Consider the following 26820-nt stretch of genomic DNA (forward strand, 5'->3'; position numbering starts at 1 on the left):
CTGTCCTTGGGCCCCTTCTCTTCTCCATCTACACCTCCTCCCTCGGCAAACTGATACACTCCCACAGCTTCAACTATCACCTCTACACCGATGACACGCAAATTTACCTCTCCACTCCTCAACTCACCCCTTCAGTCTCCACCCGTATCACCCACCTGCTGAACGGCATATCAGACTGGATGTCGCTCCACTTCCTCAAACTGAACCTCTCCAAAACCGAGCTCCTAATTTTCCCCCCAGCCCGCTCATCACAGACTATCCCCGCTTCAGTCTATCCTGAACTCAGTGGCCTGACTCATCCACCTTACCAACCGCTCCTCTTCTGCCACCCCCCTCTGTCATTCCCTCCATTGGCTCCCGATTGCCCAAAGCATCAAATTCAAACTACTAACACTGACATACAAAGCCATTCATAACGCTGCCCAAACTACCTCACCAACCTGATACCCAAATACCACCCAACCAGTAATCTTCGCTCCTCACAAGACCTCCTACTTTCTAGCTCCCTGGTCTCCACCTCCCACGCCCAACTGCAGGACTTCTCCAGGACTTCCCCTATCCTCTGGAACTCACTACCACAATCCATCAGACTGTCACCTTCCCTCCTCACCTTTAGGCGCACCCTGAAAACCCATCTCTTCAGGGAAGCCTACCCCACTCTCACCTAACTGCCGATCTCCTCCACTCCTCCTACCACTCCATCCCCCACAGCCACTTCCTCCTGTGCCACTATCCCCTCCCTCCTAGATTGTAAGCTCGAAAGAGCAGGGCCCTTGAACCCCTCATGTATTGTTTGTTGCTGTATTGTTTCATGTTCTGTCCCCCACTATAATGTACAGCGCTGAGCAAACCTTTTTGGCACTATATAAATACTGTATAATAATACTAAACACCTCCATAAACTCTGCACTCCTCTCCTGTACATACTACCCACCGCCATACACTCTGCACTCCTCTCCTGCACATACTACTCACCTCCATACACTCTGCACTCCTCTCCTGTGCATACTACCTGCCTCCATACACTCCGTACTCCTCTCTTATACATGCCACCCGCCACAATACACTCCGTACTCCTCTCTTGTACATGCCACCCGCCACAATACACTCTGCACTCCTCTCCTGCACATACTACCCATTTCCAAACACTCCACACTCCTCTCCTTCACATACTACCCACTGTCATACACTCCGCACTCTTCTCCTGCACATACTACTCTACCGCCATACACTCCGCACTTCTCTCCTGCACATACTACCCACCGCCATACATTCTGTACTCCTCTCCTGTACAAACTACCCACTGCCATACACTCTGCACTCCTCTTCTGCACATACTACCCACCTCCATACACGCCACACTCCTCCCCTGTACATACTACCCATCGCCATACACTCTGCACTCCTCTCCTGCACATACTACCCGCTGCCATATACTCCGCACTCATCTCCTGCACATATTACCCACCACTATATACTCTGCACTCCTCTCTAGCACATTCTCCCCACCATCATACTCCACACTCCTTTCCTGCACATACTACCCGCCGCCATAAACTATGCATTGATTTCCTATACATACTAACCGCCACCATACCCTCCACACTCCACTCCTGCATATAATGGCCACCACTGCACTCTAAAAACTCCTCTCCTATACATACTCCCCATTGCCATACACTCTGTACTCCTTTCCTACAGATACCCTCTGTAATAAAGTGAATGTCCCACATGCAAAGTACATACTAAAATGGTTTATTGGAAATTTTTTTGAAATGTTGGCAACTATGTTCTATGTGACTCACAATATGTACACTATATTGTACATTATACACTCCTGCACTATATACACTATATTGTAAGAAGGCTGTTTTTTTTTTTTTAAACATGCACATTTAAACCTCTCCCATTTTCCCTCTCTGTGGACCCACCGACAGTTCGCCGTGGCTACATTACTACTCTCCTTAAGCTACCCAAGAGGCACCCTCTCTCTCACTTCACTCCCCCCTCTCTCACCCCACCCCCTTACACCCGTCTCTCACCCCCCCCCCCCCATTTAATGTATTTGTTTTATTTTCATTTTATTTCCAAAAAAGGCCAATGAAAATCCTCAGCACCAGGGCCAATGATGCTCTTAATCCGGCCATGTACATACGGTATGCAACGTTGTGTTCTGGTAGCAGTATGGGGACTTACTGTCCTATTCCCGGAACAAAATCAAGTCAGGCTGAGAGCAGTTCAGCCATACACAGGAAGCCTTGTAATTTTTATAAATGAAGAAAAGGTTGTTTCTCATTGGCTGAGGTGGAGAGGTAAGTGGATGACGTTACAATCTCCACTTGTGAATTATTGAGCAGTGTTTGGTCTGACTCAATTTTGAATAGCTGTATAGCTGTATAGCTGCAGGAACACAGCATTGTATACTGTATGTAGCTGGTTCTACATACAGTTTATATAGTGCTGACAGCAGCTGCATTTCTTAGTAATAAAAATAGCACAAAACTTGGAGTTAGGCTTTAAGTTTGTGAAACAAATAAATATTTTAAAAAGTTTGCCTCTGCCAAATGTTTTTTATTGAGTTAAGAAAAAAAAGAGTATTGGAGAGCCGATAAGCTACAATTCAAAGAACTAGATAAGTGTAATGAAAATCTTCTAAGAGTTGCTGCCATCTCCAACTTTGAAAATGAAGAACCACCATCTGCAGCAGTTTACTAGAGAGAATGTGAGCTGGAAGAGCAAATACAACAATCCAAGGAGACTGATAATGTAAAGAAACCGCGCATTCATTTATTGAGACCAACACCTGGCAATGGTGGGAACCTTAATCCTAAATTTAAAAATTAGACACTGCTAGAAAATTATGATACAACAGGATAAAAAGATAAAGTAAACCTGATTTAGAAAGAAATGTAAATATTTGAAATATTTGTACAAGGTGTGAATAAAATAGCTTAGTATTCATAAGCACCTGATGCCATCTTTGCTTAAATCTGCACTGGAATGCTGTCATACAAGTCCTGTACCCTGTACTGTACTGAAAATCTGTATTAATGTTCAACAAGAAACAGTTTTTGAGTGACATGGATATCATAAATCAACTTCTCACTCTGCACTCCAAAATTTTCCATACAGTGAGTTCAGACCTGCTGTTTGGAGTGGCAATAGAAGGTACTAACCTTAAAGGCATTGTATAATTTCAAATGTTTTTATCGTTTTAATGATTTAATAGTGTAGATATATTCTCTGTGATGTTGGGCTCAAAAGCTGTGGCTGCAGTTTGTAGTGTCATGGCGGATCGATCTTTCTATGTTCATGTATTCATGAACCTAGTTTGCTCCTATCCATTAAAGGGACAGGCAACTCCTTGTTTGGGTCACACAGCCTCCAATCCATACAGTAAAAATGAAGGAAATTATTTTTGAAAATGTGGTGCAGAAATAAGAACCATCCGAATCTGCTGCACAAGTAGATAATACCAAAATGGGCTGCAGGGATTTTTGAATCTGTCGCAGGACCTTTCAAAGGGCCATACTACCAGAAACGTGTCCTTAGGGCTTTACTGAATTTCCCCAATGAGTGTTTGCAACACAGGGTAAACCTGGTCCAGTAAAGCTTCATTATAGGACTCAAGCAACACAAATACCTATATTATTGCAGATGACAACAGATGTTATGGGTAAAGACCTTTAATAAAGGTATAGTCATCCAGAAGCAAAAAAGATCACAGCATATTTTTCTATCAGTCAGGGCTCAAGAATTTGTGCTCAGTTTCTAAATAATAGTCTCCTATATATCGTAACTTATGATGTTTGCTAGTAATGGGTCTCAGAGGTTCAATTTGACTAATCTAAATTCTCAGTTTTGTATTCACTGTATTTATATCGGACTCTGAAATGTGTGAACTGCATAACTGTAATTCAGTTTACTTTTCCCACTGCAGTTTAACAATACAGCTCGATCACTAAGCCCAAGTCTGCTAATTGGACAATGTAGGAGCATCATTACACTGATAAAGTCACCTGTCTGCTTTTTCCTCCTGTCAGCAAGCTACCAGAAACTACTCTGCCCCATCTAGCTGCTGTCTGCTTTTTATTTTGCAATTATTATTGTACCTTGTAAATGACATTAATTTCCTGGCACCATACTCCTTTATTGTACGAACCAGGGCCATGTTTTGTATGTGACTCACGCCTTCCTCTTGTTAATGAAAAGGGGTTAAATGGTTCAACTATTGTCTGTCCACTGCAGTGCTGGCACAGGAAAATATATCTGGCCATGCAAAATTTAAACTATACAACTTTGCAGCTATAAAAAGCTCAGGGAGGCAATAGCTAAACAATAATATACAACACATGGCAAACCTAAAGTGGAACTGAACTCTCAAAAATACTCACCTCTACCTTTCAGAAGATGTTAAACACTCCTGCTCCATCAATACAATCCAATAATCGCAGACAGGACTAGAAAGGGTATGCCTATTAAACTCCAGTGAGGCTAAAAAAATGGAGGGTGCCTAGGCTTGCTCATATATCCTCTGTAGCTTCTAATAGGAGAATTGGCACATTTTATTAGGAACACTTTGAATTTTAAGTCAAAATCAACTTTTAAGTGTAATTAAACCCTTCTGTCTTTTACAGGAAGCTGTCATCTTAGGGTCTGTGTGATCTGCAGTGTGCTGCACATGTAATCAGCTTTGACAGTAGCCATCTGATGGCTTGACAGTTCAGTGTAAAGCTAACTTAAAGCGGTATTAAACCAAAAAGCAAGCATTTATTATATTGAAGTTTGCCAATTTTTAGATGTGATGGCTACATTAGTTCTCTTTTTGGCTTCCTCACCTTTATTTTCACCTGGTGATCTGGCCAGTAAGTCTGTTGTATTTCAAAAGAACAAGCTGGCCTGCAGAAGTAGCAGTTAGAGGGTTGAGACAAACCATTTACCACTGACAGGGGTGCTAACGATCGTCAGCTTTTATTTATGTAAAACCTTTACTCAAGGAAGAAAAACATTTTTTGCTGTAACACCTGTACAGTGTGACTCAATGTACAGTGCACATTGCATTTTCCTGACCATGCTCTGTATGCTCTCCTATATGGTACATACATTTCACTGTTGTATCTTACATAATTTTGGCCACTGCAGTCTGTACATTAAATAACCCTTATCACTGCATGCTGGGCTGTACAGTACATACTTCTGACCACTGCTCTCTATATGCTATATTGTAATCACATACTCCTGACCAAAGTGTTCATTGTCGCAATAGTTTCCAGTTGTCAAGTAGTCTCTGACTATATAAATGAATTGTTTCAGACAAACTGTTAGCTCTCTAGTCTGTGTGCAGAAGAGCATATGGTGCCACATCATTCTTGTCTATGGAGTGCCCAGGGGTGCAAAGGTCTTTCACAATCTTAGCAGTTTCCCTGGTTCCAACAGACACTGGATCAGGGATGAGACGTGTTTGGTTCAACTTCACTGCCACCCCTGACAATGTTCAATTGAATAAGAAGTTAGTGCAGAATTGGAAGTACTTACCGGCTCATGAATAATCTCAGAAAGGTCCTTCACCATATCCCTAAAGTTTGTCTTTAATCCTTCATGATATTCAAACTGATCCTCTTTAATGAGCTGTTCATTCAAATCTAATGCCGTGCCACATGCTTGTATAAACTGCCTACAGGGAGAAGAGAAAACAATCTAGATTAAGACAAATTCTCAAATTCTGATCAAGCTAACATTCAATGTTTTATTACAATAATATTTGCTTTTGATCTGAAGAAAAACTCTGTTGACCTTCACCAGGAACATCATCAAATATTTTATTTCTCAGGTCTAATTCAAATACATTAACTAAACTGTGAACATTATGAATTGGCTTTCCATTCAGAAAAGTATTTAGATTGTTGATGGACACTAATACTTCATGTTATCCTTGTAATCCTTGTATGTAATCCAAGTTATCTTTGTATGTAATAATAGTTATTCTGTTCCAATTTGTTTCTGGATTTATTTATTATTATTATGTATTACAGGTACTTATATAGTGCCGTCAATTTAGGCAGCGCTTTACATATGTAATGTACATTCACATCAGTCCCTAACCCTCAAGGGGCGTACAATCTAAGGTCCCTAACTTATATTCATGCAAACACATACTAGGGCTAATTTAGACAGGAGACAATTAACCTACCAGCATGTCTTTGGAGTGTGGGAGGAAACCGAGGTACCTGGAGGAAACCCACGCAGGCACAGGGAGAACATGCAAGCTCCAGGCAGGTGGTGCTGTGGTTGGGATTCGAACCAACAACCCTAGTGCTGCCAGGTGGAAGTGCTAACCATTTAGCCACTGTGCTGCCCATAAGCAGCACTGTACTTGAATAAAGATGTAGTCTCAACTCATCCTGCCCACTGATCTTTACAAAATACAAAGGCCTCTTGTTCTTAGTTATTTGCCTTTTGCTAATTGATGGTCCAGTAGTAACATCAATGCAACCTTCTCCTTTTCTGGGAGTAGTTTTGTCCTACATGTTTTCAGTTTTTGGTGAGCATCTGCATTTTCCCTCCACTTCTTCGAAAGTGCAGCCCCTTACTTTCAAATAGGGCTATTGTGTACTTCAAAACTTCCAAAGGGCATATATGTGAATGCAGAATAACAACAAAGGAGCATGAGGACGTAAATATTTATTTGTATCGCTGGACGTATTTTATCTGCCCAGTAACCAAAAACAGACAGCAAAAAAAGGGGTTGTGAAAAAAGAATCCACAAGAAAAAAGATACCCAGAAAGTCATCAACAAATTATGCTTTATTGCAAGATTTGCACATAATTAGACATTAAGGTAAAGACCATAGTTAGCCATCACCACAAGATGAGACAACACGAAAAGAACTAACCTAAAATAAAAAATAAATGATAAAAGAAGGACGTCATGACCGGCCATGTATGTAGTTGTGCTGTAAAGACAGCGACACAAGGTCTTATGTATATACAGCACAGGCACATTGGAAACACCTGCATGTAGGGGATGTACACAAATATAATCTGAACATATAGGACTGTACATCAAAAATGCAATGCAAAACACTAGTGCCTATTTAGGTCATAAATAGCCACCTTGCTACTTTTTTCTACAGTTTTCCTTTAAAAACATCAATAAACTACCTGCTTTGCTCAGTCTAATCCTGGGCAATACAGAATAAAAAAAGCACTTGTCATTTTACATTCAAGAAAGCCAAATAAACATCTCTGTAAATTTCAAACCAGAGTAAACTATATTGGATTCCACACAAAGATAATGCAAACTTGACACGTCAGCGCTAAGAAACCATAAGGACGCCTGCCATTAAAGATAAGAATCAAGGTTACTATGCAATGCAGGCTGGAAGGTTCAAGTGGTGCAGCCCTCCTCAGATTGGGGAATCCTGCATTGCATAGACAAAACAACAAAGAGGGCTAGTGCATTATCTCCAGCACGTTATACAGGGATACAGGAATACTCACATATTATACTCACAAGCAAAGATGGATAAGTGGCATAACATAAAACACATAACCCAGATGTCCGCTCTCCAACCTCAACGAATTGTGGGGATGACAAAATCATCTGACACATTTTGGGAGTCTGGGCCCTTTCCTCAGAGTAATGGCTGGTACACCCTCCACCTAGACCTCCTTAAATATAGTCTTCAAAGATCATGCCCACCAATCCCAATGTAGGAAGAGGTGGGAGGAAAAGCGGGATTGGAGAGGAGTACCACCCATAATGGTCTCTAGTCCCTCCTAGATTGTAAGCTCCAAGGAGCAGGGCCCTCCTATCCCTCTAGTATTGAACTGTATTGTTGCTGTATTGTCTCTGGTTATATTGTACAGTGCTGAGCAAACTGTTGGTGCTATATAAATCCTGTATAATAATAATAATAGTAACACAAACAAAAACAAATAAGTTGATTCCGTCATCCACACACTTTGTTGAGATTGAATAGTGGACTTCCAGGTTCTGTTTTTTATATTATGCCACCTAACCTTCTTTGCTTCTGAGTATAATATGTATTCTTATATCCCTTAATAAAGTGCTGGAGATAATGCACTCAACGTTTGTGTCCTGTTTGTTGTTTATACTGGATTCCACATTTATGTCTTCTTTATGAATTAAACTTCCTGTGGATTTTGTTAAATCAACGGGCTTCTTTTTCTTCACACAAACTGGGTCTCAGGAGGTATGTTTCTCGTATAAAGTGGTATTTAAGATAGGACAATTTTGTAACTGTGTTTGTAGTTGAGTGAAACAAAGCTACCAATTAACCTAGAGAGATAATAGATCTAAAAATTCTTAAGCAATGAGTTATAGCCTCTTTCTAAAATAGATGCCTACATTGGCACAACTACAACATGTGCTAGAAAGTAACTTCAAAGTTACAGCAGAATAGAAAAAGCTAGAAAGATTTATGCTAATGCTATTCACAAATGGACTTAAAATAAACATGCTTCAAGGGATCTGTATTGAATTAAAACAAGTCACTGCCTAAAAACTGAAGTCAGATCTATAAACAAATTACCGCAAACATGCAAATTAAAACCTACCCAGATAAAAAAAAACAAAAAATGTATTAATTTTTAAATTATGAAATGTATGTTTAAATGTAAACAGTGTGTTTAACCTCTTGGCACCGGCCAAACGCAAATGTGCGGCCTCTCGGCGTCTGGGCCTGGACGCCGAGCAGCCACACATTTGTGTTCTATTAAAAAACACATATGTGCTGAGAGCGCGCGCCCTGCGCGCTCCAAGCACACTTGTCCGGTACTCACGGAAAGGTCCCGATCTCCTCTTTCAATCGGGACCTTTCCCGATCATGTGACTGCCGTGACGGCGTGTCACGGCGGTCACATGACCCTAAACCTAAAGGGCTGGGAGGGGCAGGCATCAAGGGGTTAAATTTCATATGAACTATTGTAAGTCCCCATCTTGCACCGGGGCCATTCAGGTGTGTTTCATGAATATGTGCTGACAAGGAACATGCTAATGGAGGAGAAAGCAGAGTGACACTCTTAATGTGCTGCTCCTTCACTATTTAATCTCACACTGGAGGCATGGACTGTACCACTCTTAACTGCTTAGCTTCTCTACAAAAAGATGTTAATGTTAAGTGACATGTGAATACAATGCTTCCTTACTGAAACAACTGCATTATGGTGGTCTGACAAGGACCGTAACACCATTATAACGGAGGTTGCTATTGAGGGCTATTGAAGAAGGAAACTCTCCATATTACTACATGAATATTTTTACATATGTCCTTAAGTATTACTACCATGGAAAAAAGGAGAAGCACACAATATACCATAGCTATAACTTCTCAATGTACAGCTTCAACATATTTTTGAAAAATGTATACAGATGGGACTATACATCAAAAAAAGTCTTTTTGTTGGATATTAGCATAATCTGATTTGCGTAATACATGAAAAGGCCCCAAACAGGAGTTCTGTATTCTTTGGATAGCAGAAGTGAAGAAGGATATAGAAAAGGAGGAAGGAATCCCCCTTTTATATTAAAGTATACATTTCATGTAGATTTTCAGTCTTGTTTTCTGTAGATACAGTGTGCATTTATAAGAACTAATATAATAAATACATACTTAAATATGTCTTTCAGCTCTTTGACCTTTTTGCTGGGATATTTACTGGACCGGCTGTCATCAAGGAATGCCCTGGCATAGGCTAAAGGACCAGCATTGACCTATATATATAAAAACAAAAGTAAAATATACATTGCATAAGTAAATAACAGATATCTATCAATTACATGTCTATAAATATGGAATTTTCCATCTTCCATATTTCTTTCCCCAGGATGGAATAAATGGAGAGGCTATGTGTATGCATAAAAGAGGCAGAGCTCGGCCTGGCCCGATTAGGAGACTTTCAAGGAAAAGGTTGGGCAGCTCCCAACAAACATCTACAGTAGCAGGTAACTAGAAGACTTTAAGGAGGGAGGTTGGTACCAAAGGAGAATTAACCTACAGAGGATAACTGTATAGTATAGTTATGCTTTTTGGCTCATTTACACCAGGTGTTCTCAGCAGCCTTGCCCAGTCCCAACATATAGACAAGGCAAATGCCTTGTTTTCTATTAGGCCAGTTCACACCACTGCATTGAGGTGGTGTGTGCTGAAAAACCTTACAGCATACAATATTTTTTTGTCAGCGGGGACGCAATCCAACACATCACAACATTCTGCAGCTGATAAACCTGAATGAAATGTCACTTTATGATATTTCATTAAAGTTTAGAAAAAATGGTTGCTGTGCGATGCACTATGAATTATGGAAGAATCTTTATTACAAATTGATTGATTTTACATATATGGACTCTTTATGGACGTTTTATTCAGTTGTGTCACTCTTATTTTGTGTAGCTATTATTTAGCAGCGCTACATCACTTATTTATTTTTATAGTACACTTCAGTTATCCTTTATTTGTACATATCTTGTCAATAGAATCCCAAGGAGATTTTAAAAACCATTAGTAGGTTTAAATCTCCTCCACCTACCAACAACTAAAATATACGTTTTAAAGTATGAACCTAATAAATGACAATCCAAGGTCCAGTGTAATTGTGCATACATGCTCTGACCAATGCTGACCATACAACTAACAATATGATCATTTTCCAAATGGATGGTTTTATCAGTAAATAATTGATCCTGATAGAAAATGTAACTAAATTCATCCATAACTCTTTTTGGTCAGATGACTTAATTGGCCCTCATCAGAACACAGTCAATTTTTCACCACCTTTTACGAGCTTACCCCACTGTAACGCTAATGCAGGCCATAGATGGGTCGAAAATCGGCCGATTTTTCGGCCGAAAATAAAATCGGCCGATTTTCGGATCGTTAGTGGGCTATTTGTTCGGCCGTTTTTCGGTATTTTGGCCGGTTTTTTTTATCGGTAAAGTTGGAAAAAAATCGGCCGATTTTGCCAATCAGCCGATTTTCGCGGCAATAATGGGCAAATCGGCCGATTTTTTACCGATAAAAAATCTGCGCATGAGCAGTGACCTGCAAGAGGAAGACAAAAAGAAGAAAAAGAAGAAGAGGAAGAAGAAGAAGAGGATGATGATGATGAAGAAGAAGAGGATGATGATGATGATGAAGAAGAAGAGGATGATGATGATGAAGAGGAAGAAGAGGATGATGAAGAAGAAGAGGATGATGATGAAGAAAAAGAAGAAGAGGATGATGATGGTGAAGAAAAAGAAGAAGAAGAGGATGATAATGAAGAAGAAGAAGAAGAAGAGGATGATGATGAAGAAGAGGATGATGATGATGATGATGATGATGATGAAGAAGAGGATGATGATGATGAAGAGGATGATGATGATGAAGAAGAAGAAGAAGAAGAGGATGATGATGAAGAAGAAGAGGATGATGATGATGAAGAAGAGGATGATGATGATGATGAAGAAGAGGATGATGATGAAGAAGTAGTAGTAGTAGAAGAAGAGGAGGATGATGATGATGATGAAGAAGAGGATGATGATGAAGAAGTAGAAGAAGAAGAGGATGATGATGAAGAAGTAGAAGATGAAGAGGATGATGATGAAGAAGAAGAAGAAGAAGAAGAGGATGATGACGATGAAGAAAAAGAAGAAGAAGCAGAAGAAGAGGAGGATGATGATGAAGAAGAAGAAGATGCGGATGATGATGCAGAAGAAGAGGATGATGATGATGAAGAAGGAGAAGAAGAAGAAGAGGATGATCATGATGAAGAAGAAGAGGATGATGATGATGAAGAAGAGGAGGATGATGATGAAGAAGGAGAAGAAGAAGAAGGATAAAAAATAAGAGGAATTCCAGTCCGGCAAAAAGTGTTCCTGCAGAGAGCTCCGCTATTTCTTTGACAGTTCTTTGACAGTTCCTTGACATTTACAGCGGTTGCAACAATGTATCTATTTGTTTCTGAAAAAAACATCTGTATCCTAAATGGATACAAATAGATACATTGTTGCAACCGCTGTAAATGTCAAGGAACTGTCAAAGAACTGTCAAAGAAATAGCGGAGCTCTCTGCAGGGACACTTTTTGCCGGCTGTAGACGGGATGAAAATCGGCCGATTTTTTTACCATTGGTGGTAACGTCGGCCGCTTGAACGACCGATTTTTCGTTTTTTAAAAGAAAAATCGGCCGTTTTTCTCCCCGTCTGTGGCCTGCATAAGGCCTCTTGCACAATGCAGCTTAAAAAAGCTCAGTACAGCATTTACTGATCTAAAATGCAGCCCATTGTTTACAATGAGCCTGTACACACAGGCACGTAAACAAGTGCTGCGTATTCTTGAGTTTAAAAAAACAAATCTGCGTTCCTGATCAGTATTTTGCGCCAGTATGCGTATACATGCAAATACGTGTGAATATGTGTATAAATACACGTGAATGGGTGAAACTGGTAAAACAACCAACCAAAATTACATCCAGAAATGCTGATGCTTAAACATCAGTACTGCGTACAAAGGTACTAGTAATTTATTATGCTCAGCTTGAGCAATTGCAAACACGATTACCTGCACAGATACACAACCCTGTAACTTTAACTGCAACTGAATCATATCCACATCAGCTGTAGAGCATATCTTCTGCAAATCTGCTGTCTTCTCCTTTATCTCATCAATAGCCACATCAATTGGCTTCAGATCCACCTGATGCTCATAGATGACTGGGATTCGCTTCTTTACATATGGAAAAGAATTGGATGCTGGGGAAAAGAATACCATGCACATCAACTGATTTATACATTAAATATTTTTGTAGAGTTCAAGTGCAATAAATTTGTTTGGAAATTATTTGATATAGAAAAGTAAAAATACATTTTCCAAAAAATAAACCACTGAACCACTAAAAACAACCCTTTGAAATTAGTTTAGCGTAACTACTGCTATTATGTTTTTTTTCCTCCAAATGCTTCAACAACCACTAGGCTGAGGGGTAAATAGGATTTGATGTTTGAACTTCCAATTCCCCAAATAATTTTTTAAAGCCTTTTTTTATATATTAGACAAGAAAAAATAGTGAAAGAAAGAGCAAAATGAAGGTAAAAGAAAACAAGAAACGTAGGTCCCTCTAGCAGAATTGTCTCACCAGTTACAAATTGACAACAGACCAGGACAGACTAGATCTATTTAACAAATGAATTATACTTGGACTGAAGCCTAGATAAAGAAACTGAAAATGCACTGTTTTTACAGATCATGGAGGCGTGCTAGATTGCATTAATTTTATCTGGAAACCCTGAGAACAAATCAATTAAACTGGAGAAAAGGAAATGAGCTCAAAATTGGAGTCGCTGTCAACAAGTCAACCAGATTCTTTTTTAAAGTGGAACTAGGTTATTTCTAAAAGTAAACACTTTGAAATTCCAATTTAAAAATGGTGCATGATGCAGACTTGCAAAATTATACTATATTGCCAAAAGTATTGGGACGCCTGCCTTTACACACGCATCCCAGTCTTAGTCTGTAGGGTTCAATATTGAGTTGGCCCACCCTTTGCAGCTATAACAGCTTCAACTCTTCTGGGAAGGCTGTCCACAAGGTTTAGAAGTGTGTCTATGGGAAGGTTTGACCATTCTTCCAGAAGTGCATTTGTGAGGTGAGGCACTGATGTTGGACAAGAAGGCCTGGCTCGCAGTCTCTAATTCGTCCCAAAGGTGTTCTATTGGGTTGAGGTCAGGAGACTGTGCAGGCCAGTCAAGTTCCTCCACCCCAAACTCGCTCATCCATGTCTTTATGGACCTTGCTTTGTGCACTGGTGCGCAGACAGGAACAGGAAGGGGCCATCCCCAAACTGTTCCCACAAAGTTGGGAGCATGAAATTGTCCAAGATGTCTTGGTATGCTGACACCTTAAGAGTTCCCTTCACTGGAACTAAGGGGCCAAGCCTAACCCCTGAAAAGCAACCCCACACCATAATGCCCCCTCCACCAAACTTTACACTTGGCACAATGCAGTCAGGCAAGTACCGTTCTCCTGGCAACCCCTAAACTCAGACATGTCCATCAGATTGCTAGACAGAAAAGTGTGAGTTATCACTCCAGAGAACACGACTCCACTGCTCTAGAGTCTAGTGACAGTGTGCTTTATACCACTGCATCCAATGCTTTGCAATGCACTTGGTGATGTGAGGCTTGGATGCAGCTGCTCGGCCGAGGAAACCCATTTCATGAAGCTCTCTATGCACTGTTGTAGTGCTAATCTGAGGGCCACATGAAGTTTGGGGGTCTTTAGCTATTGACTCTGCAGACAGTTAGCGACTTCTGCGCACTGTGCGCTTCAGCATGTGCTGACCCTGCTCTGTCATTTTACATGGCCTACCACTTCATGGCTGAGTTTCTGTTGTTCCCAGTTGCTTCCACTTTGTTATAATACAGATAACAGTTGACCGTGGAATATTTAGTAGCAAAAAAATTTCACAGATGGACCTATTGCACAGGTGGCAACTTATCTCGGTACCACACTTAGATTCACTGAGCTCCTGAGATCAACCCATTCTTTCACAAATGTTTAAAGAAGCAGTTTGCATGCCTACAGTAGGTGTTTGATTTTATACACCTGTGGCCATAGAGGTGATTAGAGCACCTGAATCCAATGATTTGGAGGGTGTCCCAATACTTTTGGCAATATAGTGTATGGGTATTGTAGCATTTCCATATGTCCCCCCCCCCCGCTGCTGCGCAGGCACAGTAACCAGGACCTGGGATTCTCATAGGATTCCCACACCTCCCTCTCAGTATATCTTTATGCCCCTATATTTGAATAAGGGCAGAGACCATCACTACATAAAACAATGCAATCCCCCCCCCCCAATCCTTGTTCTGTCTTACCATTTGTTGACAACTGCAATTTTTAACATGGCTGATGATGGGTGGGGAGAGAATTTTCCTATTACATTTCCAGTTCCTGGCACAAAAAAAAAAAATCCTACAGAGAACTTCCTGTGGGGTATCACCTTCCACTAATACTGATGAACAAACTAGCCAATATGATATATGGAAAATATGAAATAAGGATAATGCAAATAACACAGATTTGTAAGTATACATGCATGCATGATCTTTAACTTGCAATTTGCTCATTCTTAAGTATACGTACTTGTTAAAATGGTCCTTTTCTTGCACTGCTCTTCCACATTTCCATGTTTTTTTCCTGAGAGAGTGTATGGAGTTTCAAAAACAAATCTGGTGATGTTGTGATTCTTTTCAAAGTCGGTTTTCCTGTCAGAAAGCTCTTGTTCTTCTAAGTAAGGCTTCACATAGGTAATCTGAATATGAGCAACCTTCAGGTCCAGATCCTTGACATTCACCTATAAAAACGAAGAAAAGCAGATACTTGATACCTAAATCTAAAAGTGAAAAGTAAATTGGTGCTTGTTAAACACATTGGTCTGTGGCTTTGCCAAATGGTCTGCAAATATCAAATCACAAATCAATTACAGTCCAGCTCACATTTTTAGCATGGTGCTGCCTATGTTAAGGTGTATGTTACCCTAAATATATATATATATTTTCTATGTGTGTGTTCACATATGTGTATTTTAATAATCATAGTCTTTATCATTTTCATTAACATCTGAAGAACCTGGTTGATCCTGCCAGTCCCCTTTCTACCTTGTTCTAAACTGACCACCCAAGGCACAGACACTGATATGTGTTACTGTGGTCAGTTTTCATTCTTTGACTGGCCACTCAGAGGTACTGGAGTCTGTGCAGACACACAGCATGCCTGTATTGGGTAGTTTGTTCAGCCACCACATTCCCTCCCAATCGCAGCCTGGCTCTTGAACATGCTTCCTCCTCAAGCACAGCCTGCATCTTGTCTCAAACTAAGCAGACTGTGGAAAACAGGTGCACATTGGAGGAGATTTGCTGAAAACTGGAAAGTGAAAAATCTGGTGCAGCTCTGTGTAGAAACCAATCAGCTTCCAGGTTTTCTTGCCAATGCTTAACTGAACAAGCTGAAGTTAGAAGCTGATTCGCTACCATGCACAGCTGCACCAGATTCTGAGTGCACAAGTTTTAGTAAATCTCCCCCTGTGTGTCTGCACGTAGTCCTGAAACCCCACCCCCCACTATCAGGAAGAAGACATTATGGTCCCATGTAAGAACATTTAACCTTGTAAAAAAAAAAGAAAAGAAAGAAAGATAATTTCTGAAACTAAGCAAACACAGTTATGACACTTGCTTAGCTGTAACTGTATTAAAAAGTGTATATAACATAGTATGTTCACAACTACTTTAGGCTGCATTCACACAGGATCAGACAGCTGTTGAAGTGCTTTACCTCTCCGGCAGGTGTCCATTTCTGACTGCAGTAGAGGGCATTGTGGTGCGGGATTCAGTGGATCACACACAGCTCCTTTTTATTTTGTATCTGTACAAACTTTTTTCAAGTGCACAAAAGTATGCTTTATTCATTGTGCTGTGCCATGCGATTATGTATCTTGCGCTGCGATAAAATACAGCATGTCTGCATTTTAGCACAGCTCTGGGCTGCATTGCAATGTGAATGGGACACACAGGAAACAATTTTCTGTGTGTCTTTGCAGTGACAGGCATATACAATGCTGTAAAATGCCTTTCACTGCACTATGTGTGAATTAGCCATAAGCAGACAGATTCACCCTTCATTTCACTTATAAGCTCAATGACCAACTTCAGGCTGCACAAAGGGATTGGATTTGTAGGGGAACCACTTTATAAGTAATATAGATGGGGTATTGACAATCTTCATTGCCTTTTGTAAGTTCTGTTGATTTACTACATCAGATATCAAGTAAAAATCAAATACCGGTATGTTAAAGATTTGACCCTTGGCATTTATGCTCCTGAACATATCTCTCCTTTTTCAGAAATATATAGTTGTTTTCTCATATTGGATTCCTTTATTGTACACAGTGGTGTAAATTTTTCTTTATGAAATATCTTACAAACAGGGTAAGAAAAACATATTTACATATCTACATAATAAACATTTTTCTTTATGAAATATCTTACAAACGGTAATAAAAACATATTTACATATCTACATAATAAATAAACATTTTTCTTTATGAAATATCTTACAAACAAACAGGGTAATAAAAGCATATTTACATATCTACACAATAAATGAAAATAAATATATATAAGTAACCGCTTTCCTGCCGGCCTATAGTACAACTACTGCTACAGGGTGGCAGGGCTGCACAAAATCACGTATATATACGTGATTTGCATTTCAGGATATGGGATGCACGCGCACGCTGCCCTACCCACGCCGCTATTGGTGGCTAGGGATGTCAATCACCAGGTCGCGTCTGGAGATTCCCTGCTGGCACCCAGCAATCGTCGTGTAAAACTGACAGGGGAGAGACCTGTGTGTAAACTATCTTGTGTCTCTTTCCCGGCAGCAAGGACATGCTGCTTTGTATTTAAAATAAAAAAGTTGCATATCTCCCTAGTAATCACACACAGCACATAATGTTAAACAGCACACAGTTAACCCTTTGATCACCCCAGATGTTAACCCATTCCTGCCCAGTGTCATTAGTATACTGTCAGTGCTTTTTATTAGCACTGATGTAATAGTGTAATTGGGATGTAAGTGGCAGTTAGTCAATTCCCACCCAGTGCCAGAATGCCCGCCTCAGTCCTGCAGTCCCGGTATAAGTCGCTGATTGCCGCCATTACTAGTATAAAAAAATAAATAAAAATATCAGTATATATATATACCGCCATTTGTAGACGCTATAACGTTTACATTTTTTTTTACTGGACATGTTTTATAGCAAAAAGTCAAAAATATTGGGTTTTTTTATTCAAAATTGTCATTTTTTTTTTATAGAGCAAAAAATAAAAACCGCAGAGGTGATCAAATACCACCAAAAAAAAGCTCTATTTGTGGGGGAAAAAAGGACCAAAATTTCATTTACAGTCATGGCCGAAATTGTTGGCACCCTTGATATTTTTCCTGAAAATCAAGTATTTCACACAAAAAAGGTATTGCATTAACACATGTTTTGCTATACACATGTTTATTCCCTTTGTATGTATTGGAACAAATATAAAACAGAGGCAGAAAAGCAAATATGACATAATGTCACACAAAACCCCAAAAATGGGCTGGACAAAAGTATTGGCACCCTTAACTTAATATTTGGTTGCACACCCTTTGGAAAACATAACTGAAATCAGTCGCTTCCTATAACCATCAATAAGCTTCTGACACCTCTCACCCGGAATTTTGGACCACTCTTCCTTTGCAAACAGCTCCAGGTCTCTCTTATTGGAAGGACACCTTTTCCCAACAGCAATTTTAAGATCTCTCCACAGGTGTTCAATGGGATTTAGATCTGGGCTCATTGCTGGCCACTTCAGAACTCTCCAGCGCTTCTTTGCCATCCATTTCTGAGTGCTTTTTGACGTATGTTTGGGGTCATTGTCCTGCTGGAAGACCCAGGATCTTGGACGCAAACCCAGCTTTCTGACACTGGGCCCTACAGTGCGACCCAAAATCCTTTGGTAATCCTCAGATTTCATGATGCCTTGCACACAGTCAAGGCACCCAGTGCCAGAGGCAGCAAAACAACCCCAAAACATCATTGAACCTCCACCATATTTTACCGTAGGTACTGTGTTTTGTTCTTTGTAGGCCTCATTCCGTTTTCGGTAAACAGTAGAATGATGTGCTTTACCGAAAAGCTCTATCTTGGTCTCATCTGTCCACAAGACGTTTTCCCAGAAGGCTTTTGGCTTACTCAAGTACATTTTGGCAAACTGTAGTCTTGCTTTTTTATGTCTCTGTGTCAGCAGTGGGGTCCTCCTGGGTCTCCTGCCATAGCGTTTCATTTCATTTAAATGTCGACGGATAGTTCGCGCTGACACTGATGCTCCCTGAGCCTGCAGGACAGCTTGAATGTCTTTGGAACATGTTTGGGGCTGCTTATCCACCATCCGGACTATTCTGCGTTGCAATCTTTCATCAATTTTCCTCATCCGTCCACGACCAGGGAGATTAGCTACAGTGCCATGGGTTGCAAACTTCTTGATAATGTTGCGCACTGTGGACAAAGGCAAATCTAGTTCTCTGGAGATGGACTTGTAACCTTGAGATTGTTGATATTTTGCCACAATTTTGGTTCTCAGGTCCTCAGACAGTTCTCGTCTCCTCTTTCTGTTGTCCATGCTTAGTGTGGCACAGACAGACACACAATGCAAAGGTTAAGTGAACGTCTCTCCTTTTTATCTGCTTTCAGGTGTGATTTCTATATTGCCCACACCTGTTACTTGCCCCAGGTGAGTTTACAGGAGCATCACATGCTTGTAACATTCTTATTTATCCGCAGTTGTGAAAGGGTGCCAATACTTTTGTCCAGCCCATTTTTGGAGGTTTGTGTGACATTATGTCGAATTTGCTTTCTTTCCTCCCTTTTTTTGTTTTGTCCCAATACACACAAAGGGAATAAACATGTGTATAGCAAAACATGTGTTAATGCAATACGTTTCGTGAGAAATACATGATTTCCTGGAGAAATATCAAGGGTGCCAACAATTTCGGCCATGACTGTATGTGCAGTGTTGAATGACAGCGCAATTGTCAGTTAAAGTGTCATATTGCGAACAATGGCTTGGTCAGGAAGGGTGGTAAATCCTCTGGAGGGTAAGTGGTTAAACAAAAATAACTCATTTCAGCAAAAAAAACAGGAAAAAATATAAACAAAACTAAATATACAAACCATAACATATTTTAATATTATTATTATCATTATAATGCACCTCAAACCCTAACTCCACCTAAACACACCCTCAGGCTAAGAAGAGATTAAACATTGAATCCATGCATGCAGCCTCTTTTTAAAAATCTGATCTTATAAAAAACTAGGGGATGTGAAAGGACAGAAAGGAAAGCCGCACACCCAGAGACTGACAGACAGCAGCTACGGGGACCTGACATTCCTCCATGCCTTTGTCCATGCTCCAGGCTGTCACCTGTCCTTCTCAAGACCCCGAATCTTCCCAACCTCACCCAGAATGTTGTGCACCACCACCTCGACAGGAAGGAGTTTTTTGCGAATGTGAAGTAACAGACTACTAAGCTAACTAAAAAAAGTGTCTCATAATCAAAATCCCAGTGAGTCTGAAAGGCTCCGTAAGACCACTCTGAGTAACTCAAGCTGGAAAGGAAAGGGATACCCTCAGTGGCAGTAAGCAGTGGTACATTCACTTCTTGTGCTGCCCTAGGCAACACAAGAATTGGGCGCTACCCCACCAGCACCCAACACCATCACCATCAGGTGTGGAGTCAGCTCTGAGTGTTTCCCAGAGTGCTGTGGACTGCAGTTACACCTCCAGTGGAAATGCAGCCCGCGGCCACCTCCCCCTGCCTTGGCCGCAGACAAATGATCACCTGTCATTGCCCCCCCCCATCACCAACAACCTCCGCCACCGTCGTCCATTACCACCACCGCCCGATCACAAGAACTAGCCGGCATGCCGGCCATTCATCCACGCAGCTTCCTCACCAGGTCCCTGTCCCCCCTGGCACTTCTTCTGGGGGGTGGCGCCGCCCCCCTGAAAATTGCCGCCCTAGGCAAACAAATTGTTTGACTCACGGGAAATACATCATTGATTGTATGGCTTCAAAAGTAAAAATTCAGTATAGAGCAATTCTAAGCAACAAGTGAACCAATCAGAGAGCTACTGCTGCTATCCAACAAACACTGTTGCTGTGCCTAAATAAAAAAAAAATGTTTTTTACACCTGAGTGGTCTGTAATATACTACAGAAAGAATCATCAGAGCACCTCAAAGAGTCACTGGGGATATGTTTTCTAAAGTCTATGTAGCTTTCTCTCTTTGCTTCCTGTACCATATTTTGATTTCCAAAGCAGTTTGGCTGTGTTTCCTGTATGTATCTAAATTAAGGTTTTATATTTTTACTGATAGGTACCTAAGCCCAGGAGCTAAAACATACAAAGTAGGATGTTGTGGAAGAGAATTGTAGACACAATGCCTCTGCATTCTGCTTCTGTGCTTCCTTTGAGCATGGAGACTCAGGCACAGCTGCTCTATCCAGCCTCTCCCTGCAGCAGTAAACTACTGGATGGTTACAGCCAGCAATGGATCACTAATAAAAGTAATCTGTTGCTACAGAGCTCAATGGAGGGAAGGGAGTTTAGATCAGCTCTCCACTGCCCAGATCCTGAACCCCCATGAAGAAAATGAAGTGTAAAAAAAAAAACAGTATAAAAAGTGTAAATAAATAAAAAAATAAAAAGAATACATTAAAAAATTCCCTCCCCAGATTAACTCTCAGGTCGCAACAATGATGTTTGATAATCTGAATGATATCTTCATTTCTCACAAGCCCACGCAAGTGAATGCAACGTTGTTTGAATTTATAGCAATTGCAAGTCTGTGAAAAAGCTGTCATTGTACTTTCCCAGCGTGCACCACAATATAGCATAAAAAGGGGAAAAAATGCTCTCTGAAAGTAAAATTCATAACCTCAGTTGAAGCTTTACCATTCAGCTATATTACATAAAGGTTGCACTAATGTTAGCAAACTTTGTGGATTGTATTTTTGGGTTAAATATATGTGTGCAAATAATGTAAATGGGTTGGGAAAAATTAAAGAAAATTTAAATTTTTTAATTTTTTTACTATTCATTCCTAATAAAAATTAAGGAAATAAAAATATTTGTACCAAATCACCTACCATATTAAAGGCCTATCTGTCCCAAAAAAAACCCAAAGAATAATACATACAGGGTAGACAACAATGCTTAAAAATATAGTTGGTTGAGCCAAGACATCACCAAAAAAGAAAAAAAACTTTGGAGCTCAAATGGGATTTAGGGAAAAAAAGGCCCAGAGAGTCAAGTGGTTAATGATAAAAACAGCACAATATTTAAACAATTCTTTTTTAGAAGCAGCCAAAATATTTTTTGCTTCTTAACCAGACATTTTTCCTAAACACTAATAATAACTGTTCCCAGCATATAAAACATGTTAGAGAAACAAACATTCCATGCTGTAGGAGTGGCTCTAGGACAAACTGCATGACAAAATGCCCCATGTTTTTTTTCGCATTATCTTTAGTTATGAAGTGGAACGCCAGGAAACCACTTAAATACAGTACATTTTATTTACCTGCCAATAGATTGGTAATTCTCTTCAGCCCATTTACACCCCACTATTACAATGCAAGGTATCTAACATGCATTGCATTTCACAGTACTCACCACCAGTGGTGTATTTAGGTTTTGTGCTGCCCTAGGCAACACAAAAATCATCTGCCACCATGGACACTGACCAACACCCCCCCTTCCCCTTTCCGCAGAGAGAGCCTGACATTGACCAACAACACCCCTAGCCCCCATCTGGGAGAGCCTTCCACTACCCCCCTTCTTCACAGCTCTGGACATCCCCGAGAAAGAGAGTCATGCTCTACATACACCATCAAGCAGCCCGCAGCCCCCATGGTGTGCATGTCCCTTCTTCTGGGGAGAGGTGCTGCCCCCCTGAAAAATGCCACCCTAGGCAAGTGCCTTGTTTGCCTTGTGGTAAATATGCCCATTGCTTACCCCCTCTGTACAATGAGCATGGAGGTGATTTGAGAAGCAACAATATTGTGGTAGCTACACTAAATTTCTTTTTTTTTTCCATCCTGCCAGTATCCCACTTTTTGTTCTAGGGTGATACCGCTCACCAACTGTTCTTTGTCTATGAAGAAGCAGTGTTGTCAGCTTTGAAAAGGAACTTAGGACCACAGAACACCCACTTCTCCATAACATAGGGGGAGGTGTTCTGTAGTTCCACAGAGAACTGTACAGGGCTGATAATGATGCTTGATATAACACTGCAGAGTGCACAGGAAGTTATGAACACATTGGTTTTCTTGTAGGATCATCAAATATTTCTTTGCACCTACTGAATACATATAATACAACCTGTCAATGGAATATTTAACAGACCAAATGGGAGCAAGTAGGAGTAACTCTCATGATTTACTTTAATTGACTGTGTTAGGGCTCACGTCAATGGATGTTGTTTTTCTGCGTCTGCCATGCGTTTGGAAAGCAGGTCAGCAAAAGGTTCAGAGGCTGCATTTGACCTGCATTGTGTTTTGTTTTTATTTTTGACATGGCATGTCCTATTAAATTGCATTTGAATAGCACATGCAGTCTTGGACAGAAACACATGAGCAGTTAAAGTGGAACTATAACAGAGACATATTGGGGTTCATTTACTAAAACTGAAGAGTTCAAAATCAGACTCCCTTCTGCATAGAGACCAATCAGCTTGTAACCTCAGCTTGTTCAATTACGCTCTGGCAATAAAACCTGGAAGCTGATTGGGTATGCAGAAGTGAGGCTAATTTTGCACTTTCCAGCTTTAGTAAATAAACCCCACTATGTCGGTTCTGCAATAAAGAACTTTAACTTTCCTGTTCACATTCTTCTTTTGTGTGCATGTGCAGCCTAGTGTACAATTCAGACATTTCCAGGTGCTAAAATGAATGAACCCCCATGCACATGTGGTGGTGCAAATGTCCAAAGATGCTGATGCTGAAGAATTTGGTGTCAGTCAAGAATCTCGCAGACATTGCTACTCTAGAGCAGAGATGGGTAGAGGTTGCTTAACTGATGGCATAATTGACTGCAGAGACCCATTGTTCAATTCAGGCTGGGGGTTCTCACATCATCTTAAAGCATTTTGTGTTCTTGCTGCATTAGTTTCCTTTTTTAGGCTTTTTCCTTCTGTTTTCACCTGGTGATTTGGCCAGTAACACACCTCCTTTACTAGTGTGCCCCCACTCTGGATGAATGAGTACAGGGGATAGATTTGGACAGCATCATTGTCAGTCTGGGGGGAGGGGTGTGTTAGAAGTACTAGCAGATTTAGATACAGTAACACAGTGAAGCTAATACTTCATAAAGTTTTTTCCTGTTGGAATAAAGGTTTTATATAAACAAAAGCTGATCATTTTAAGCACCCCTGTCAATGTTATATGGTTTGTCTCATCCCTGTAACCACAAGAGAGCTTTTCTGTTGAAAAGCAACAGACGTACTGGCTGGATCACCAGATGAAAATAGAAAAAAGAAAGCCCTAAAAAAGAGAACTAATGCAGTCATCACATCTACGAATTGTTAAACTGAAGTATAATAAATGTTTGCGTTTGGGTTTAATTACAACCAATGTTTTTATGATATTCTTCACTTACATAATTTTTAGAAGGCAGTACCAGTAATGGAACCTAGTTTGTCGCAATAAAGTTCCCCAATATATGTAACACTTTTGTATCACAAGTAATGACAAAATGATTGCTGAATCTGTAGCTAATAAATGAAAATTGCTCTGGCCCATAAAGGGTTAAGCACTGTCAGATTCTGCAGTGAATGGCAGTAAAAGTTGTTATTGGAAAGTTGTCTCCCTTTGAAATGATTGCCCGCTTGAGACTCATCCTCTTCTGTACAGAAATGAGTGTGCTTTAAGTTACCAGGTAAAAATACCACAGGGAAAGTACAATTAAACTGCATTTACTCAGCCTTGAACCACACAAACATGCCACTTACATCTATATAATCTCTCAGATATTTCCTTCTGCTAGTAAGAGAAAAATGTTTGTGCATTTTACCAACAACACAAGATCTGCATAGGATTAGATACTGGTGAATGACTGATCGCGATTTTCTACCTTTACATTTACATAGCACATCTAAGGTCCAAACAACCACATTACAGACCCATTCTTACCGATAAATCCAGGTTTATGTAACATTCTTTCTTTTTCTACAATCTTCAACTCTATTTATAACACAGATACATTTGTTTTCAATGCTAGGTGCTGGTAGTTTTAAGCTGACCATACACTAATGTCTGCATGCTGAACAAAAAAAATAATCGAACACATTACCAGGGCCGGACTGACAACTCATGGGGCCCCCGGGCAATAGGGGATCATGGGGCCCCTGGGTCCTCGCCCACACTCAAAAAAGCCTATGAAAAAGGTACCAGGGGCATCTGGAGTTTCCAAATGGTCAGTCTGCCCCTGCACATTACTCCATCTACACTAAACAACACGGATGGACAAATCTCCCACTGAGGCTATTGTATTCTGACAGCCTGTGTCAACTGACATTTGACTGGCTGCCATCTCTGTTCAGCTCAAAATTATTCTCCCAGTCGTTCAATTTTCAGTCCTCATGCACACTGGACGTTTTGATAATGCTGATAATGTTAGCTGTGTAAAGACACGTTAAAAACGTGAGTTTTTCAGCTTTTTTTAGCATTTTTGCATTAGCGTCTAGCGGCATTTTGCAGCAATTAGTGGCACTTTCCCGCATTTTTTAGCGTTTTTTTTGTCAAAAGTCCAAAAACGCTGGTTTGTGGCATTTTACCGTGTTTTGCCAGGTTTTTCAGCGTTAGAGCATTTTTCCAGCTAAAAAAACTCCTCTAGAACACCCACTACTAATGGATTTTTTTTACAGCCAAAAAACATTGATTACAGTCTATGTGTGCATGGACACATAGGCAGTGGTGTATTTAGGTTTTGTGCTGCCCTAGGCAACACAAAAATTGGACCCCCCCCACAGGCAGAGAGCAAGCCTCACACCGACCAAATCACCCCCACCCCCGCATAGAGAGCCTGACAGTGACCAACAACACCCCTGCCCCATCCCCCCTCCACCCGAGAGAGCCTTCCACTAACACCTTCCCCCCCACTATGACGACAGAGAGAAAGACACTCACCTTCATAGCTCTGGACATCCCCGGGAATGGCAGTTAGGCTCTACATACACCATCAAGAGCCCGCAGCCTCTCTTGGATCTCACCTGATCCCCATGTCGCATATGTCCCTTCTTCCAGGGGGGCAGTGCTGCCCCCCTATAAAATGCCACCCTAGGCAAATGCCTTGTTTGCCTTGTGGTATATACGCCCCTGCACATAGGCTAACATGCTGGGGGGTTTACTGGCTGTAGAAAAAAATGTCAAAAGCCAAAAAACAGCAGCTGTAAAAACGTTAAGTGTGCATGAGGACTCAGAATGCAGGCTGTCAGGCAGTAGGGCTTGCTTGAAACCAGTCAAGATTCATCAGTGTAAATCCAGCTGTTTTTACCTGGTGGCCAGTAACACATCTCCTGTATTAGCAAGATGTGCATTGGGTGGAAGGTCTTGTCACTAAAAATATCCTGGCACCTTCCCCCACAGTATATAAACCACAAAAAATGTTTTTCCATCACAACCACACCAAAAATTAGAAGGGGGTGGAAGTCATGGAAGAATGGCGATTTTTAGGGTGCTCCAACTTTTGAAACAGTCAAATATATAATATAAAAATAGTTTTATTTATACAGATTAAAAAAGTATTACAAATTCCATACAAGCATTCCATATCAGCTACAGTATGTAAATCAAGAAATTCTTGCTTTATAAGTCAGACAAAAGAATGAAGAATTAATGTATCGAGGTGTTTCACCCACAAAGGGCTTCTTCAGGATCCACTCCATTCAATATGTTTTTAATAATGTGTAGCTATCACAAAAAGCCAAAATTAGACATCCACCCCACAATAGTCAAACGGACCCAAGAAATGAAATCAACAAGGGAAAATCCTCTTACATATATCCCACATGGTGTAGAAGAGAGCAAGAATAGAGTCACTGTATCAAAGAAACGTTCCACAAACCAAACATCCATATGCTGGATGAAAAATGGTGCATAATGGCGGCTGGATGAATGAGCACAGGAGGCACAGCGGACAGCAGCATTGTCAGTCTGAGGGGA

At 40.6% G+C, this 26820-nt stretch overlaps 1 protein-coding gene across 2 annotated transcripts in view; it reads right to left on the reverse strand.

Moving 5' to 3' along the window:
- The window catches only part of DOCK11 (dedicator of cytokinesis 11), a 318014-nt gene that overhangs the window by 17671 nt on the left and 273523 nt on the right, over positions 1 to 26820 (reverse strand). For both annotated transcript variants that reach the window (XM_089657960.1, XM_089657959.1), the window contains 4 exons: positions 15146 to 15356; positions 12563 to 12753; positions 9636 to 9736; positions 5536 to 5674 (listed from right to left, as the gene is read on the reverse strand). In XM_089657960.1, coding sequence (XP_089514086.1) covers positions 5536 to 5674; positions 9636 to 9736; positions 12563 to 12753; positions 15146 to 15356 — 642 coding nt within the window. The remainder of the gene's footprint in view (positions 1 to 5535; positions 5675 to 9635; positions 9737 to 12562; positions 12754 to 15145; positions 15357 to 26820) is intronic.

Source organism: Staurois parvus, unplaced genomic scaffold (genome assembly GCF_062004578.1).
Source record: "Staurois parvus isolate SC_StPar_1 unplaced genomic scaffold, SC_StPar_1.0 ptg001045l, whole genome shotgun sequence".
Taxonomy (NCBI): Eukaryota; Metazoa; Chordata; class Amphibia; order Anura; family Ranidae; genus Staurois; species Staurois parvus.